Raw genomic sequence first — 19,239 nt, 5'->3', positions numbered from 1 at the left:
TGGATGTGTGAGCCAAGAGCCCGTATGCTCTTGAGGTACAAGATGCATGAAAAGCCTTAACGAGCAAGTAAAAGGTTAGAGACTTGGTGGTTGAGAGGGAGAATGAATTACCTCCCAACATGCAGCCCCAAAAGAAGCCTCAGAAGCAGTCTCAGAAAGTTGTGGAGCAACCACAATTGGAGAAGCAGAGAGGAGACCAAGTGGAGACATCCACTCAAGCAGAGGCCTCCATTAGGGGGAAATTTGAGCCAAGTTCGCGAAGGGAGCACATGCAGACATACCTCCAGGTGAGAGGTGGGGCAATGTGAAGTGATAGTTCCAAGGGAGCTAAAATTGGGCAGGGTCCATTGATAGGTTTTATCTCATGGATCATACCTTGCTACAGGAGCCCAAAGTACATAGTAGCAGGAGAAATCAATAGTGTTTGATGCAGTCAGAGATAAGAGTGATAAAGGCTAGATCAATTAGTTACTGAAGAGCATAGAGAAGAGTTGACAACAGTGCAGAAAGGTAGAGTCAGGAGAAGCATAGAGTTTTCAGTTGACATAGACAAAGATAGTAACACTTAGAGACTTTGATGACAAATGCATCATATTGATTCAGGTTGGATGTTATTTTTCAGTTTCAGGAGTTGTTGTAGCAACACCACTAGAGAGAACTACTACATGTAGAACATTCCAAAGGTTTAGGATCAATATAGAGTTGAATTCCTTTCTTGTTGAGAGGGAGCATTGAAAATAACAACAAGAAATGTTAAAAATAACATCTAGAAATTCTAATTTAATTTGTCCTTGAATTAAATTGTAATTCTTTTCCCATAAAAAACAACTTGTAATAGTTAACTAAGTTAAGTTGACTTAGTTAACTTAGGAAATTTGAGTTGGAAGTCTATCTGGAGTCATGTAAGTGTGATCCCTAAGTTTTATGGGTCCAGATTGAGTTTATTTGAGTTGTAATTAGATAACTCAATTTGAGTAGTCCTAATGATGGATCCCTATTGGGATTTGAAACGTTGAAGAAAAATGGTTTTTACTGTGGGTTCTCCGGTGACTAAGTTAGAAGATAACTCAATTTGACTGAGTTATAGGTAGTTAAATTGGTCCTAACTGTTGGTGGAACTAGTAGAGGTCTAGTAGTGAGTTGGTGCACTGGTGCATCCTCAATGCTACTCCATATAACTAAGATTCACTCATGAGAAACTCATGCATGTCAGTTCAGAGGAATACCCAGTTGAGGCTAGAGTGCAGGGACAATGTACTATCAGTTGTATAATTTTACGAGTTGTGTAAATGGCACATGCAATCAGAGAAGGACCTAGGTTTGGATTTTGCAGTTATGGAATAAGTATTTCCTCATTAAATAGAAGCTAATTACGCTAGGAATTGTGCAAGGAAATAGGGGCTTAGAGAGCAGAAAAATAGGCTAAGTGTTGGCTTGAGCTAGCTTGTGAGCAGAGAGTTAATCGTGCTTGTGCAGGAATTGTTCTAGTGAGAACAAGCTTTGTATTTTCTTCCTAGATCTTCTAATTAATGCAATATAGATAGTTAGGGTTTTAAGCAGTGGATTTCCCCAGAAAAATATTGTGTTATGTGCCACTGATATTCTTCCTCTTTTTAATTATTGTTTTCATCGATCTATTGGTTTACGTTATTGAGAGTGGAAGTATATTCTTGTTTTTTGTTTTAGAAAATTACATGAGTTGTTGAATCCACAGGAAAATCTACATGGTATCAGAGCTATATTTGTAGAAATATCTACATGGTATTGGAGCCAGATATGTAGAAATATCTACACAACATGATCCCCTCAATGCGACGAAAATACAACAACCTCCTCCAAGTGCGAAACTTAGGGTGTACTTTACAATGACAATGATGACACTAGTGCGACGGTTCATTAAAAAATAGGAATGAGTCTAATACATGTCTTTATGATAGATAGAACCCATTGGTACCAAATTTGCCTCTTGAAATGAACCATGACTCTACTTTTACATTGTGCGACACTTCCTATGTCAGGGAGACGACACTTGCGAAAATAAGAGAAAAGTGCAAATGAGAGTTGCAAATGCGAATGACATTGAAAGTGACACATGATAGAGCAAATATAACATGAAAATGATATTTATTAAAGTAAAAAAACAAAAAACAAAATAAATAGTCGTAAAAATGAAAGTGACACGTGCAAAAGCAAAGGTGCGCAAAAGCAACAGTTGGAAAACCTCACAAAAATAGAAGTACAATTGCAAACAAAAGTGAGAGATTGTTAATGAAAGTGCACATTGACTGTCGACATCAGTTAAACATTGTACAAACACTTTCTTGATGAACTATGTTATGTTTGTTCAAGCTTGTATAAAAGAATGTGCTCATGAACTATTTAAAGATTTATTAAATATTTTGAAATTAAATCTATCCATGTAAATTTTACTATTATTTAATGTGAATTAATTCTATATGAAATGAAATTAAAAAATTATACATTAAAAAATTAAATTCTCAACTTTATTTAATATTATTTACTCAACCATTTTTTATAATAATCAACAAAATATTATTAATATATTTCAAAAAAAATAAAAAAATAAAAATAATCCACTTAATTATATATGTGTAGTTTGGCCAATAGCATAGGCTATTTTACAATGAGACTTTTCTTATTTCTATCCTTTAAAAGATTAAAAAGTATGGATAGCCTAGATTTAACATTTGATATTCTTCATAGTATACATTATTTAATGGATGAATGGAAAAGATTTTACAAAAGGTACTTTAGTTTCAAAATTTATGTAGTGTGTTTGCCACCTCCACTCTGGATGGACTTTACAAATTCTTAATGTTGCACAAGTGTGTGTATGTGTGTTTCTCATTTCTATTCTCTAAAAAATAAAAAATTATGGATAGCCTAGATTTAACATTTGATATTCTTCATAGTATACATTATTTAATGGATGAATGGAAGATTTTACAAAAGGTATTTTCATTTCAAAATTTATGTAGTGTGTTTACCACCTCCACTCTTGATGGACTTTACAAATTCTTGATGTTACACAAATGTTTTTAATGTGTGTGTGTTATAATTGTTTTTCTATAAATTTGTATATAATTTAATAAAATAACACACAATTACTTTTTATGTTTTTAATAAAAACTTTGTATATTTCAAATCATAATATTTATTTTTATTAAAACTTGGTAAATTTAATAATAAAAAAATTGAATTATAAACTTAATAAAAATTGAATTATGAACTATTCCTCATTTAGATTTCAATTTAACATTATGATATGTTATAGAAATCAAAGAAATTTTAGATATATATATATGAATTGTATATATATATCTATATATATATATATGAATTGAGACATTAGAATTTTTAATAAGAATCTTATGTTTTAAATAAATAAATATAAAAAATTCATTTGTTATCATTTTCTCCAAAATATATATATACTTTTACTATAAAATACTTAATTAGGTTAAAAAATTAATAATAAAAAATGTTAAAAAAAAAAAAAATAGCCCCAAGGGATAGCTCAAATGGTCGAGTTCCCGTTGTTAAGCACTTTCCCAATTGGGAGGTCACGGGGTCAAATCTCCTTGACCCCCTCGGGGTTAGGCCTATTAAGATTGGCCGATTAAGATTGGCCGACTACCCCGATATTTACCATGGATGTAACCACAGCTTGAAAAAAAAATATATAATTATTTTACAATTACATTATGATATCCAAATATTTATTACATTAAAAAAATTCAATAACATTAAAAAATATTTATATAATTCATTTTACAATTATATCATAATATCAAAATATTTTATTACATTGAAAAAAATCAATTATATTAAAAAAATATTCATATAATTCATTTTTCACTTGCATCATGATATCAAAATATTTTACAATTACATCATGGTATCAAAATATTTTACAATTACCTCTTATTCACTTGGTTTTATCACTTAGTTTTATCTCTCCCTCGTAGTTCACGACAGGCGCCCCTAGTGGAAGTATAAGAGGACTTCAATTGTTTATTTGCTTAAAGTCCAACAGTCCAACAGCGGATCCACATCTATTGTTTAGCCACCTTTTAACTATTTTGATGTCGCTTTTGTTGCATATGAAGCAGTTGTAAGTAAATAATTGTATTATTTTTTTATTTTTTTTTTTCTGTTTTACATTTTATTGATTAGATTAAAAAAAATGATATCTAGAAATGTCACGTTAATAAACTAATCATTAAACTAAAAAAATGATGTGCAGAAAGACAAAATATAAATTCACTAAACATTAAATTAAAATCCTTTTACATCTTATCGATTAGATTTAAAAAAATTGATATCCAACAATGTGACGTCAATAAACTAATTATTTAAAAAATAATTAAAAAAAATCCAGAGAGACAAAATGAAAAGTCACCAAACTAGTCAGTAAAGTAAAAATCACTAAATTAATTGGTTGATGCTTAATATTTACAGCCATAGAAGGGACATTTTTATGTTGATGGCTGATTTTTGGAATATTTAAAAATCTGACTGATACTGCGGCACCATGTCAGTCCGATTTTAAATATTCGGGAAATCAACAATCTATTTAAACTCAGGTGATAGAATAGCATAAAAAGATCTTAGGGAATGACTGATTTCTTTTGGTAGGCCTCTTTGCCTTTAATTTCTCTTGACGTTCATCGCAGAAGATAATACATCCATTCCATTCCGTAGAAGGAGGGTTTATGATGGACAGTCATAATGGCGAGAAGAATCCTCACTTTCTGGTATTTCCATGGTTGGCGCAGGGCCACATAAATCCTTTCTTAGAGCTCTCACAGGCTCTCGCAATCCACGGCCACACTGTCTCCTTTCTCTCCACGCCTCTTAACATTTCCAGAATCAAGCAGTCCTTACAGCTTGGGGAGTGTCCAGGCCGGATCGATCTGCTGGAACTACCATTACCGCCCACGGAGGGACTGACTCCCGGAGCAGAATGCACAACAGACATTCCGGTAGAAATGACGCTTCTGTTGAAGAAAGTTATGGACGGCATGGAGAAGTCGTTCCGAAGCCTGCTCGGGCAGCTTTCGCCGGATTATCTGGTCTACTTCTTCATGCAATATTGGGCGCAGAGAGCGGCTGCGGAGATGCGTGTCCCGGCCATTTATTTCTCCGTGTTTTCCGCTGAACTCTGCTCTAGTGTCTTTCAGCCTTATAAATTGAGGAACCAAGACCAAGAATCTTCTGAAGAAAAATTGAGGAACCAAAAACAACAAACTCAAGTTTTAGATCACTTTTTTATAAAAACTGAATATGTTAACTATAAATTAAATGCCTTTTACCTAAAGAGTGTGTACAAACATTTATACAAGTCTATTTTTTTTGTTGAGTCAGATGAGTCTCAAATATAAAGCTTTCACATTAACTTTATGGTTTAACCACTCTCTAGATAATAGGATATGAGATCTAAAATTAGAGTCTCAAACCTACCATCCTCATAACAACAATCTATCTCTGGCTTTCTCCATTACTTCTAACATCTTTGAAGCTATCACACACTTGAATTGTACAAAGCATTAGTCTATATATATATAGTTAAATTTTGGTGATGAATGAGATGGATTTGATCAAAACATATTTTTATTATATTTAATATTTAAAAAAAAATTGTGTGAAAATGTAATAATAAAAAAGAAATTATAACATAATGTTAAGAGATCTACAATGTCTATTTGTTATAAGTTTAATCTTTTAATTTTTAAAAGATTTAAATACCATATATTCAATCTTATTAATATTAATATATATTTTATGATCAAAAAACACTAAAATATATATTTCTTAATGTATATTTCTTTTTTAGATCCAATAATATATATTGGATTATCTAAATCCTAGCATAAATCATATTAATTTCAAGTTCCAGTGTTCCATGCAATTTTAAATTATTATTCAAGATTTAATGAGTGATTTGTAAGTTATAGTCATTTTGTTTTTAGTTACTATAAACATGTTAAAAAATTTAACATGATTATGTTATTAAAAAATAATTTTATAACATTTTTATTCATAAAAATTAATTTATTATCAAAACATCAATTATAAAACATAAAATTTCTTTACAAATAAATAAATAAAAAGAAAGAAATCCAAATTCCAAACCCTATTACCCCAGAGTCTGTCCATCCCACTTATTATAATTTCTTTTCAAAATTTTCAAGCGTTAGTGCTCTGTTTGAAATGTTAAGCGCCCAGGGGATGCGTACTTCCATTAATTATATCGTGCAGCAGGATATGGTATGATGCGCAATGTCGCGCGGCCATGGGATGCGAATGGATCGATGCATGGGTCGACTACCACTACCATCATAGATCAGACGAATGTATTTAAGGAGTTATATGTAGTATTAATGTACCTATAGTTACGCAAATATTGGTTGTAGGAGTTTATAACATGGTCTGTTTACCATGTTTAAAACTCAAGGCAATTACACAATTCAACACGTTAAAAGAGATCATAACAAAGATGCGGATATATTGTAAAAAAACGATTTCAAGCAAACAATGAGGAATGGTAGTTAGAGATCATATGGGAACAGTCCATATTCAATATGGAAAGCTTCCTAAATCCGTTTTAAACATTTCTTTATATGTATCAATTTTGTTGTTTTTATTTGAAGATCTTTGCCTGGTTATCTGGGCATAAGCAGTGTCCTCTACGAGGAGCTTCCTACAGCTTCCTCGTTAGATGGTGATATACAGAACAAAAGTGTGATCCATAGATATGCTGAATTTTGTATATGAAACTTTTTATTCTCTGCACAGGGACTTTAAATGCTACAGGCTGTACAATGAATTCATTTTGACTCAAGGGAATGGATTATCATTGCAGCAACAAATGATGTTCCATCATGTATATTTCTTGCAATACTTGCCTTTGCATATGATGCTTTTAGTCAAATGTCTTGCTCTATATGTAGTCTATATTGCTCAAAGTGCCTCTCTGGCTCTAGGATGTAACAAGTTGCTTTTGATATCTTGAGAGCTGTTCTTACTAGCTCTGTAGCATGTATAAATGCATCTAGAAGATGATCTATATAATTTTCTACTTATATAATATATACATCTGGCTTTTTTCTTAAAAAAAAAAAACCTCTAAAATTTTTATTTAATAAATTGTGCTAAGTAACTTGCAGTGGTTTATTTTGGAGATTAAAATTTTTTGAATTTATTTTCCAATTTAATTTATATAAAATTTGACAAAAATTTATTGAAATCACAAATTTAACTAGTAAACTCTACACAATCAAAGTATTCTAAAAATTCAATATTAAATCTAATCCAAATAAACCAGTTTAAACAACATATATCAACCAACAGAAAAAAAAATAGTTTAAATACATACGGTACTCCTCTATCACCACCCTCGCCTCTGCACGGAGGATGTGAATAGGGCAAACGCGATGTGGGCTCCGGTGAGCACGATGGCGATGGTGAGAATGTGGTCCATCACTCATGGCCTAGATGAACAGTGCGGAGGCTGAGAGCACACTCGCGAACCGGCACGGAATGAATTAGGCGCCGGTCTTTCCTCCGACTTCCAAATCCTGACGGCTTGTGCGGAAAGCTCTCCTGGTGAAATTGATGAGGCCGTTCCTAGATCTCCGGGTCGTGGGTGATGGACCACATGTTCACCGTGGCCTTAGTGCCGGCCGGACTGGACATCCCGTTTGGCAGGTGCCAATCCTAAGTGCAGAGGCAAGTCCATGATAGTAGACGCCCGGGCGGATGCATTCTCAGAGATTCTTTCACCACCGCTTCTACATACTGGAGCTTCTCGACGTCGTTTTCACTTATGCTACTGTTGCGCCCCGCAACCGCGTCCAGCTCAGCGTGAACTTTGCCGTTGTCCACTCTGTGCACTTGTGACTTCAGCGAAACATCTGCCTTTGTCCATTCTGTAAGCAAGCGGTTGTGTCTGTGCCGGGGACATCATTTCCTGCATCGATATCAAAAATAAACAAACCGATGAAATCTTATAATGGTAACACAAACTTAAATTTAAAAGATGAAATGTTGCAGAGATGCGAGGACACTCCCTTGCATATAAAATATAAAAAATGAAAGAAATGAGTGACAGGAAGGCGAAATTAAATGGAAGGGACATGGACATCCTTGTATGGCCGGAGGACCGAAGGAGAGGAAATGTGGAGAAAATTGGAGCAGTATTTAAGGCACTGAGCGTGTGGGGCCGACCTTCGAATCCGCAGGAAAACCACGGTGTAGGATACGGTGGTGGTAATTTGTATACAGCGGCGGACAGTGCCTTGGGTACTATCTGGGTCGCTTTCTCTTTCGGCATGAAAATCGACATGAAGTACCACCGCCCTTGAATGCGCTGACGGCTGCTATGATTCACGTCAGCTCAGCTTAGATGCCAAGTCCGACACATAGTTCCATTCTTTGCTGGCCACTCATTCCTTGACAACTAATCAATCGATGTGGATGAATATTGTCGTTACCAAAATAAATATGCTTTCAATTGATTTTTAATATTTCTTTCATTAAATCAGGTATTCAGATAATAATAAAAATTTCCATATTTAACTCAACTCAAGGTTCAGAGTTACTAACCATACTGGTGCGGAGTATTTACTAATTACTTAGGCTGAGAAACACTTTCTAGTCTATTATTATAGTAGGGATGAATAAAACTAAAAAAATAATTATTATAATAAAATAGAAATAAAATAGTTTATTTATAGTTTATCTCAAAATCCATGATTTTTTAAGTAAAATATTCAATTTACTTTTATATTTTTTTCAATATAGGTTTTGAAAACCTATAGTTTTGTTATGGTATTATTATTATATAAAAATAAAATAAAATTAATAGCACGAAAACATTTTTATTTGTTTAAAAAAAATAACATTAAATAAAAAATATAACAAAAATAACATTAAATAAAAAATAACGTTATAGTATTGGTTCATGATATGAGAATTTATGGTACTGATCCATATTCATGTGGAATATAACCTATTTAAAAGAAAAATTAAATCAATCTAGATTTATTCATCTAAAGAAATTTGATCTCTCTACACTTAGATTTAGAATTAAAATAAATCTAAAATAATGTATTTATGTATTCTGAATTACTTTTATATATATATATATATATAATTTAAATATTTTGAAATTTAAATTAAAATTTTAAAATAATTTTAATATTAATATTCAGAAAAAAATAAATATTTATTTTATCATAATTAATGTAAATACGATCTCATTTTTCAAATTACTCTTAAACCTAATTTCTATAAATAAAAAACATAATATATATATATATATGTTTGAATGCATGCATTTGAATCGCAACCTGAACTATTTTTTGACAACCTTTAAATGCTTCTTAGTCATTTTCCCTGTTTATGATAGCTGAGGCATATTATTTTATGATTTCTATTTGGATTTTATTTGTTCAAATCAAACAAACAAAGTATCATTTAATATGTATTTATGTTACACATGAATATATGTACCGATGTTACACATTTCATTTCATTCACAGTAAGATAGATATTACAGTCTATATCTAAATTTTATGTTAAATTAATTTTAATTTATGAGTAGGGACACTATATATCTGACCTATATTTAACTGTTATTTTTTATATTAAATTAAATACTAGATCTGATTTAACTAATATCATATATCAAATAAACCTGAGATAGATATATTACACTTTTCATTAACATTGTTTGTAAATTACGCTTAATTTATCTAACTGCAATCATATTATTTTATGTAAAGCTTTCAAATAAACTCTTTATTAAAATATATAAATTAAAAAATACTAAAATCCACATATTAGGGTTGTAGCGATCCAAATAAATACCTTGGGCCCCCATGAAGTAAGGCCTATTATGGAAAATTGGATTTCTATCTACTTTATTTTCAAACAAAAAAATAAGAAAACCCCTATCGCAAAAGGAAACCAAGAGCCACTCCTTAACGCATTAGAGAATTTTTGAGGTCTAAAATGGGCCTCCTAAGGAATATTATAAAATGATAGTGGAAAAAATAAAATAGTATTAGATTACATCATGAAATTTTATAAGAAAAAATAAAAAAATGCTTTTTCAACTTAATCCCCTACACTTTTACTCAACTTTCGAGTAGGAGCACTCGTTGGATGCAAAATGTAATTCCTCATCCAACGAGTACCCATGTTGCATACGTTTGATGGACCCTACTATACAAAAAATGAGAAATGCATGAAAAAATGTGATTGCAATCACATTTTTCATGTATTTCTCATTTTTCGTGTAGTAGGGCCCATCAAAAGTATGTAACATGGGTACTCTTTGGATGAGGAATTAAATTTTTCATTTAACAAGTGACCCTTCTTGAAATTTTAGTAAAATTGTAGGGAGATAAGTTGAAAAAGTAGTTTTTGATTTTAATTTTAATTTTTTTAATCTTTTTACCTTTTTACTCCAAAAATGGTGAATCATCCCCCATGGTTGATGTCATCATATTGAATCCTAGTGGTTCTTATAAAGTTGATTTTGGTTGCATGTTTTTGTTTTAAGGCCCATTTTTTACCTCAAAATTTCTCTAATGTGGGGTCTCCAGTTGTTATCTACCCACAAATTTCATGATTGGGGTGATGGCAACAATCTCGAATATTTCCCATAAGACCTCATTTGACTAGCTTAATGGTCATTGCACATGATTTATTGTCATGGACAACGATTTTTGGAGCATCATCCAGTTTTTTAATGGATCGAACATGCTTAAATCACTAGAGTCTTGGATCGCCCATAATATTGAATGGAACAATGTTAGGGGTTGGTGGTAGAGGTAAAGGGTTACGCTCCCTAAAGTGTAAAGCCATCAAAAAACAAGTGTGCAACTAGGTTTCTATTGAGAAAGATTAGAGCCCCAAAAACATTTTTCTAATAAAATATGGAGAAAATTGATCAAAACACAATTTCCAATTAAAAAATAAAATAATAGAAAAATTTATTAAATTTAAATCATTTTATTATAAATAGAATTGAATGACTATGTATTCTATTTTATTTATTGTGACATCCCCTATGCGTTATTTCCCCTTGTAAAAATTTGCTTGTAATTATGTAACCACAAATTAAATGGCATATACCATTGCTTGAGGAAGTTGGTTTTTTTAAATATCAGTCATGGGCTGACTAAGTGGGTTGAATGGGCTGACTTCGTATTAAATTCAACTGGAAATGAAGGATGTGGCCATTTTCTCCTCTGGAAACAACTACAAGCAAAACAAAGGAAAAAAATTAATGAAAGAGTATAAGTTGCACTAGCCACAAGGAGGGCCTACACAAAACAATGAAAGAATGGGGATAGTTGTTTGGTTGACACATAAAAGAATTGGAGGCCGAGAGGCTCTAACAGAGGAAATATCATTCAAGATTTATACAAGGAAGTAGGGTAGGGGAAGCATTGTTGTACTGAGAGAATTCAGTAGAGAAGGGAAGTTATGATGATAACACAAATAAGAAACCCATAAGGCTTGTTAGTTGATAATCACAGAGCATAACTCTGATGATAGACCAAATGAGAAACCCACAAGGCTTGTTGATTAATAATCACATAGTAAGATCATATGATAGTCCAATCGAGAAACCTAGAAGGCTTGGTGGTTGATAAGCACTAAGAAATGGTTGTGCCTTATAAAGTTGATAAATACACTAGAGACGGTGTTGGTTGATAACTCCTGAGAGGTTGAGGCACCCAGGACTAGTGTTCTGATAACACTTGATGGTAGTTGAAAAGGGTGGGATGAGAACAAAGGGGGAAGTACACTGAGAAGTTGTTAGAGAGTGCGCTCATATTCCTATAGGAATAAGACAACTGATAACACCTTATTATTATCTATATTTCCCTCTCCAATTTTGAATTGAGACTCATTGTTTTTAAATCCCGAGAGATGTTCTAATGATGTGTTATGATCCCTCTATGTAAATGAGGATGTTTCTCTCCTTATGTGTGATCGTGTATAGCTAGTGGGTGGAGCTGAGGTGGCCTTGAGACACCCTATTTTAGCTAATAATATCAATTTAAGATTCGTCTGAAAGAACTCTACCTCAAGCTATGGAATTTAGCTTGGGGGTGACAAATGCAAGAAATATTGGCTGCAACTTATCTAAGGTGGGTGGAAAGTCAAAGTCTCAATGTTAGTTGTCGAATTATCTTTTCTACATATATAAGTATTTACTGATATTTTTGTTACTTGAATGACATGTATATGTTTAATGTATCGATTAAACACTTATATTGTTAATGAGGAATGTGAATTTTGGTGTGAAAGAGGGATGTTGATTCACTACATAAATTTATGAGGAATGATTGAATTCCTATATATGTTTGTGAGTTGAATATCAGCAACTTTCAATCCTAAGGATATGGAAACTATCTGCATTTATTTCATTAAATCTGATAAATATGGTTTTCTAGCATGTATTACTGTGACTCCCATTATTTGTGTTGTGTATTTGAGTGGTTTTGAATGGGATGAATTGATTGATTATGCTATGGTTAGGAAATTGGAATTGAAGTCGTTGTGATTCAGAGAAGTGAAATCAGATGCACATTCTCTTTTTATTTTACTAGGAAAGTTAATGGCCTGTGTATTTCAGCAAAGTTTCGCTGATGTTTTGAATGTGTTGATTCATGGCCTCCATGTCCATGGTGCACTGGAAGAGAAGCGACTGATCCTGGATCTTCATCCTCGATCTCATGAAGTTCAAGATTAACCAGGTAGTCGAGTTGTGAAGGCCTCGAACTTGGGTGATTTCAAAGGAGAATAAAAAAAAATTATAAGTGTAAAAGGCTTGTAGTGATAGGCTGAAAACGAATATGGGACTCAGTAGGTCGGGGGTTAGAGTATTTTTCTAGGTCAGGTAGGTCGAGGGCCTAGAATCAAGTCGAAGTTGTCATATAGTCGAGGTAAGGCTAGTGTTCTAGTAGATCCATTAGTGCGATCGGCTGGGGTTGTTGGTCAGTGACTCGGCAAGGTCAAGTATTTAGGCCAGTGGGCAAGTTGGTCCCGACAATATGATCGGGCAAGGCCTCCAAGTTGGGAGGTCGAGCCATTTGGGTAGGTTAGGGTCACATTGATTACCCACATATAATTATCGAACACTAGGAGATCTTGAACTACTAGGACTTGGGGTAAGATCCTTGAGTTGAAAGCCATATGGTTGGCTACTAGGACTAAGGGCTAAAATCCTGGGCACTAGTGATGATCTATGGAGATGAAGGGGCAGTAATCAGATGGTCTAGTTTCTGAGATGAATCCCCCTTGATGTCAACGAGGAGGAGGGAGGGGGGTCTACACTGAACCACCATTGTCATATTTGTGTGGTTGACATCACAAAAGGAGGGTCATTAGATTTAGAGATCGAAACCATGCCCTAGAACTGTGAATATGACCCCCTTCCTGCCCCCACCCCCTCTATGACATGGTGGGGGGGGGGGGGGGGGCATATGCATTTCATATCATCCATTGATTTACCAGTCCCACTACCATCGTTATATTAATCAGAGTAGGCCCACATTGTATCTTTGTCATTGGTTGACAAGGTGGTCATCGTCATTATGATTAGTTCCATGACATAGTAGGAGGAGGGACCCCAAAACTTAGTTTATATATATATATATATATATAAAGATAGATAGATAGATATATACTTGTCAACCTATGGATCTACTAACGTAGGATTCCAATCCATGGTGGCACATCTCGTGTGCATGACTTGTAGGCTGAGTGTAAGGTGACATGCCACTTGGGCATGCCACAATGTGATTACATATATACACATGTCGCCATGCTACAAGGATGTAATTTAATGCCATTACAACGATGTGGCAATAGGTCATAACACCACATATGCGCCACGTGGGGCCATGTGAATGACATGTGGCAAGTGAGGGCTTTAGGATTTATTAATTAATACTTTGGGAAGCCATAAATTTTGACTGTGGAACTCGATTGAGGTAAAATTTTATATTGTTGGCATCATCTCGACTAGATGAACGTGATGGTGTCATCTATTTTGGGTTTTGAAGAGTTCAAAAAAGGTTGAAATTTTTTAGACCCCATTTCCATAACAAAACATTGGGAGTCAAGTCAGCATAGTAACCACCTCCTTTGGATTAGGGTAGGAAGGGGGTATATTACATTTATCTTTTATATTTAAAATATATTTCCTGTTTATATATATTTATATTTAAAAATAAAACTAATAAACTATATTTCTAATCTATATATATTTGATATTTAAAAATAAAATAAATATGTAAAATTAAAATTTTCATATATACATAATTATGTATTAGAAAACTACATTTTAAAATTTAGATATAAAATCAAAATTGTTTATTAAAATATAATCCACAATAATATTTAAGAAACATTGTAGAAGTAATTTAGAAAAATATTTTAAAATTTTGCAAACACTGGGGGAGAGATGTCTAATGATGTGTAGAGACCAGTGTCTATTATAGTAGTGGTCCCCTCAAGCCACCATAAATTGAGAGATGTGCAACCACTTTTAAAACAAAAATATATAACACTAAGTGAAAATATCTTTTAATTTATGTCCAAAATCTCCCAAAATACATACTGGGCCCACAACTGTCCATAAATAGTATTTTAAATATCAAAAGTACAAAATATATTTTCCAAACTATAAAACAAATAAAACTATAAATCCTTCTAAAATGATCTATTCCAAAAATACAAAGCACCCATCACTGGACTCAAGCTATGTATCCCAAATGCACATTCATACCCGCACATATAAATAGATTATTTATGTTAGCCATAATTGTTGTGTTATTCAAAAATTCATTCCACTGTGTTCAATAAATGACACCTAACCCATTAAATTCAATAAATGACACCCAACTCATTAAATTTCCCATTAAAGCATATCAGATCAAAGCACATGGATCAACCATAATATATTCCCAGTCATTGGATCACATCCAAATTAATCCAGATCACACATTCAAAATTAATTGATTGCAGTCCATGTCAATCTGTGCTACCAATCAAATTTGAGTGCAAAAAACTATAAAATACGCTGCATTTGTAACATTCAAACTATTCACTAGCACTGGAGACATAACGTCACATAACATTTCACAGTATATTGAAGTTATTTATTTACAGTTTTTGCATAGGTTATCATAATTTATTTGAATGATGGAACTTGAATAAATTTTCCAATATTTTGATTGTGTAAACTAGAGACTATAGTGTAACAAATGGTCTATGCATTTCAACATTCTGATCAATGCTTTTATTTTGCTTCAAAGAATAAAAGGATGCCTTAATAATACCAAGAACCAACACAACCATTGCAAAAGCTATGTCGATGATTACTATTTTTATTCTAAATGATATTAGATATTTTTTATTGATTATAGATAAAAGCCAAGAGTATGAAATTTAGGTTTCCTTTTCATATAAGGAGGGTATGCAACTCTAATGAAAATATAGGCCCTGAATTTTTTAAGAGGCTTATAGATTTGGTTACTAAGGTTGGAAGTAATGTTCAAACTCTTTGAGTATTCAAAGCACATATGATCATATTTATAAAAAATCGAGCCAACATATAGAGATAATTAGCGTTGCCAAAAATCAAGGAAACACAAATACATTGTGGCCATGGAGAGGTTCAACTGAAAATTTTGTTCCATCCTATGGAATCTCTACTTATTTCTTATATCCGAAAATGAGGGGGATCTAAAATACAATTGGTCCTAATAATGTTGTTGGCATTAGCAGGTACAATGATTGACGATACAAAAGGTGATATTATCCTTTGCAGGGGGTGTCCAAAATTTTCTGTTTGTATAAAGCTTGAAAAGGACACCTCAAAAAATACTAGCTTTACAAAAATGAGAAGACCTAAATTTAATAAAGGGAATTCCTACTCATTGTTTTCTTCAACACCTAAACTAATAGACATTATGCTTTTGGAGGTGTCTGACTGAGGGCTTCTAGATAAATTTGAAACCTATTGATGTAGAATGCAAAACTTAACCTCTTGAGTTTTCAATATGTCTCTTCAACTGCATCAAAGTTTCCACTATACTTCCAAACCCACTCCTATGATTTTCCTCCTGAGCATGATTTTATCCTGTTGTAGTGAAAATAGGGTCTTGTTATTTGTAAAAAACCTCATCTTAATTCAATTCATTCCAATCTCGAAAGAAAACTACCAAGAATCCCCTAATCCAAGTCATCCTCCATATTATCCTTAGTGAACCACACTTACACTGCCAATTTGAAACCAAAGAACACAGGGACAATTGCAAGATTGACATAGCTACTTACCTTTTCAACTAGCAAAGCTACGACAAACTTGAAGAATTCACTGAACACAGATTGGGGAGAGATGTTGTCAAGATCACCACCTCTGAGGATATAACACAAGAAATTAATTGAGGGTGTATATAGCTTGGGGTTACAATAAAACTGAATTGATAGAGCTACTTTGCATAAAGATTGAATTGTGTAATGGTATAGGTTGAATTGTGCAATGGCATAGAGGTTATAATTCCTTTTGAATTATAGCCTTACATCTTAAATTCAATGGGCCACTTGGCTTGGTCATGTGATGGCATCTATAACGTTGGATTATGAATTAACAAAATTTATTAAGCAACCAGGGAGAAGGATACCCCCCTTTTATCCTCAATGTTCCACAACCCAGGCATGAGCCATGAAAAGTGTATGAGTTCAAAGTGGTTAGTTTCTTCCTAGATTCACCAAGTGAGTCTTTCTATATTTCCATTAGGCAAAGAAGATTAGTGCATGAGCCTAATGATTATTGCTAAATATCTAATATAAAACAAATGCCTTTGTGTGATTATTGGTTTCCTTGTCTGGTCCCCATTCAAAACAAAATTTATAAAATGATCCTCCTACACTTACCATCAACCTATTTTCCCTTTTGAGACTCCATCTAAAAACATACAATTTTTTTTATGAGAGAGTTGCTAACCTTGGAACACCTCATCTTCCACTTCTAGATGAATTTTCCAATTCTACCACTATCTAGGTTTTGAGTTGATAATTCTAGGCTAAGGGACATGTAGAAAATTATAAGCCCAACAAGGTTTCAATTTTATGAATCACATCACTTTAATTCCCAACCCAACATAGATTTATGTTGTTTTTAAACATGAATATTTGGTATAGCATGAAACACAACCATTCCCACAATAGGAGAATCACTAACCATTAGAAAGATATTAATCGTGTTTTTGTTTGTAAATTCATTGTTCATGGACATGAGGCTCAACATTTTTAAAGGAAATTAGAAGATCAATAAAAACTTTACTAAGGCAAGCCTAGAGCTTCCTTCATGCCCAAAGAATCTTATCTATATGAATAAAAATATTGGAAAACATAGAACCATTCCCACAATAGGAGAATCACTAACCATTATTAAAGCAATCCTAGAACCATTCCCACAATAGGAGAATCACTAACCATTATTAAAGAAATCCTAGAGCTTCTACTAAGCTGCTAAATTCCTTTAGCAAGTTAAGTTACTATATATATATATATATATATATATATATATATATATTTTTAAAATTTAAATTAAATTAAATTTTTAAAATAATTTTAATATTAATATTCAGGAAAAAAATAAATATTTATTTTATCATAATTAATGTAAATACGATCCCATTTTTTAAATTACTCTTAAACCTAATTTCTATAAATAAAAAACAAAATATATATATATATATATGTTGGTAACTTTTTATGATTTGTAACAAGTTAACTATCACAGGGATTCACCTCTCCCGGCTTAAATTCTCGAGGCTTAAAATTCATGTAATGGCTTTTTAAAATACAACAGATTATTAATTATTATTTTTACAATGATTATATTTAACTTTGTAGATTAAGATCATTAAGGAGTTTAGTTATAAATTTAATAATTTGAATTTACAATTAGATTAAGGTTAAGTTTTAATTAGTTTTGCTATTTAATAATTTTCAAATATATTTAAGTTTTTCTTGTATTGCCTAATATTTTTAGTTATTATAAACTTGAATCTTATAATATTTAAATTTACAATTAAACTAAATTTAAATTCCAACAATTAACTTTGTCACTCAAACACTCTTGAATATAATTATGCTCCTCTCATCCTCCTTAATATCTTTAATAACTATAATAATTTAAATCGTTTATCATTAAAAGACATAATCACATTTACAATCAATAATCTCAAAACAAGATGTTTTTAAGGTATGTGAAAACATCATTTGAAACACCTATTAAACCATCTTAAATTAATTATTAAAAAACCCACAAAAATTGTAAATATATTTTCTTTAATAAAAATAATGTAAAATATTTTAAGTACAACGTTTCCAAAAAATCATATAAGACAAATTTTTGGCCCACACCTTTCAAACCAACAAATGTGGTTCATCATCAAAACCAAATGTAAAATATTATTATACCTTATAAAAATGGAAAATAAATATAATAATATAATGATATTTAATTAAATTTTAAATAAAAACAAATAATTTAAACATCAAATAATTTTATATATTTTTTTATCCATTCTCATGCCCCTCACATGAATATTAAAATATCATATTCATGTCAACATACTATACTATACTATAAAATTGGTGTAAATAATTTTATATAATTTTTAAATTCCATTCTCAATTTTCTTTTATGAAATAGAAATACTTAAATCATAATTTATGTAAAACACTAAGCTACTAAATATAATATACATATGTCAAACCATGTGTAAAAACATATTTTGAATTTTATTGTAATAATATATTAAAAATATTATAATATTGGTGTAGAATTGTATTTTTCATTTTAAAATAATATTTTGAATTTTAAAATTAAAAACAAGGAAATGTTGTTTTTAATAGATATTGTTTTTGTTTTCAATAGATATTGGGTGTTTCCTCTGGATGCGGGTGTTAATTACAGTAATTAAGTTGATGAGATGGGGTGACGGCGGACGGGGCGGCCACATGGCCCTCTGCAACCTTTCCAAGATCACCATGAATGGCATTCATGTCACCTCGTAGGAGTCATTTAATGCCTACTCAAGTCAAGGCAAGGCCATTACCTGGTTAACCATGGAGACAGAGAACTTTCCTATTATTCTGCCCCTGATTCACTAT

At 32.1% G+C, this 19,239-nt stretch overlaps 1 protein-coding gene across 1 annotated transcript; it reads left to right on the top strand.

Annotated features, from left to right (window-relative positions):
* Positions 1-4,636: 4,636 nt before the first annotated feature.
* LOC149202889 (UDP-glycosyltransferase 91C1-like) lies at positions 4,637-7,923 on the top strand. Its single transcript, XM_089401719.1, has 2 exons — positions 4,637-5,276; positions 7,795-7,923. Exons 1-2 carry the CDS (start codon positions 4,737-4,739, stop codon positions 7,921-7,923), a joined length of 669 nt encoding a protein of 222 aa, XP_089257845.1. The 5' UTR covers positions 4,637-4,736.
* The last annotated feature ends 11,316 nt before the right edge of the window (positions 7,924-19,239 follow it).

Source organism: Pinus tabuliformis, chromosome 2_1, assembly GCF_031772625.1.
Source record: "Pinus tabuliformis cultivar Carrire ecotype Pingquan chromosome 2_1, CPIR1, whole genome shotgun sequence".
Lineage (NCBI taxonomy): Eukaryota > Viridiplantae > Streptophyta > Pinopsida > Pinales > Pinaceae > Pinus > Pinus tabuliformis.
This window is presented reverse-complemented; position numbering and strand designations above follow the sequence as displayed.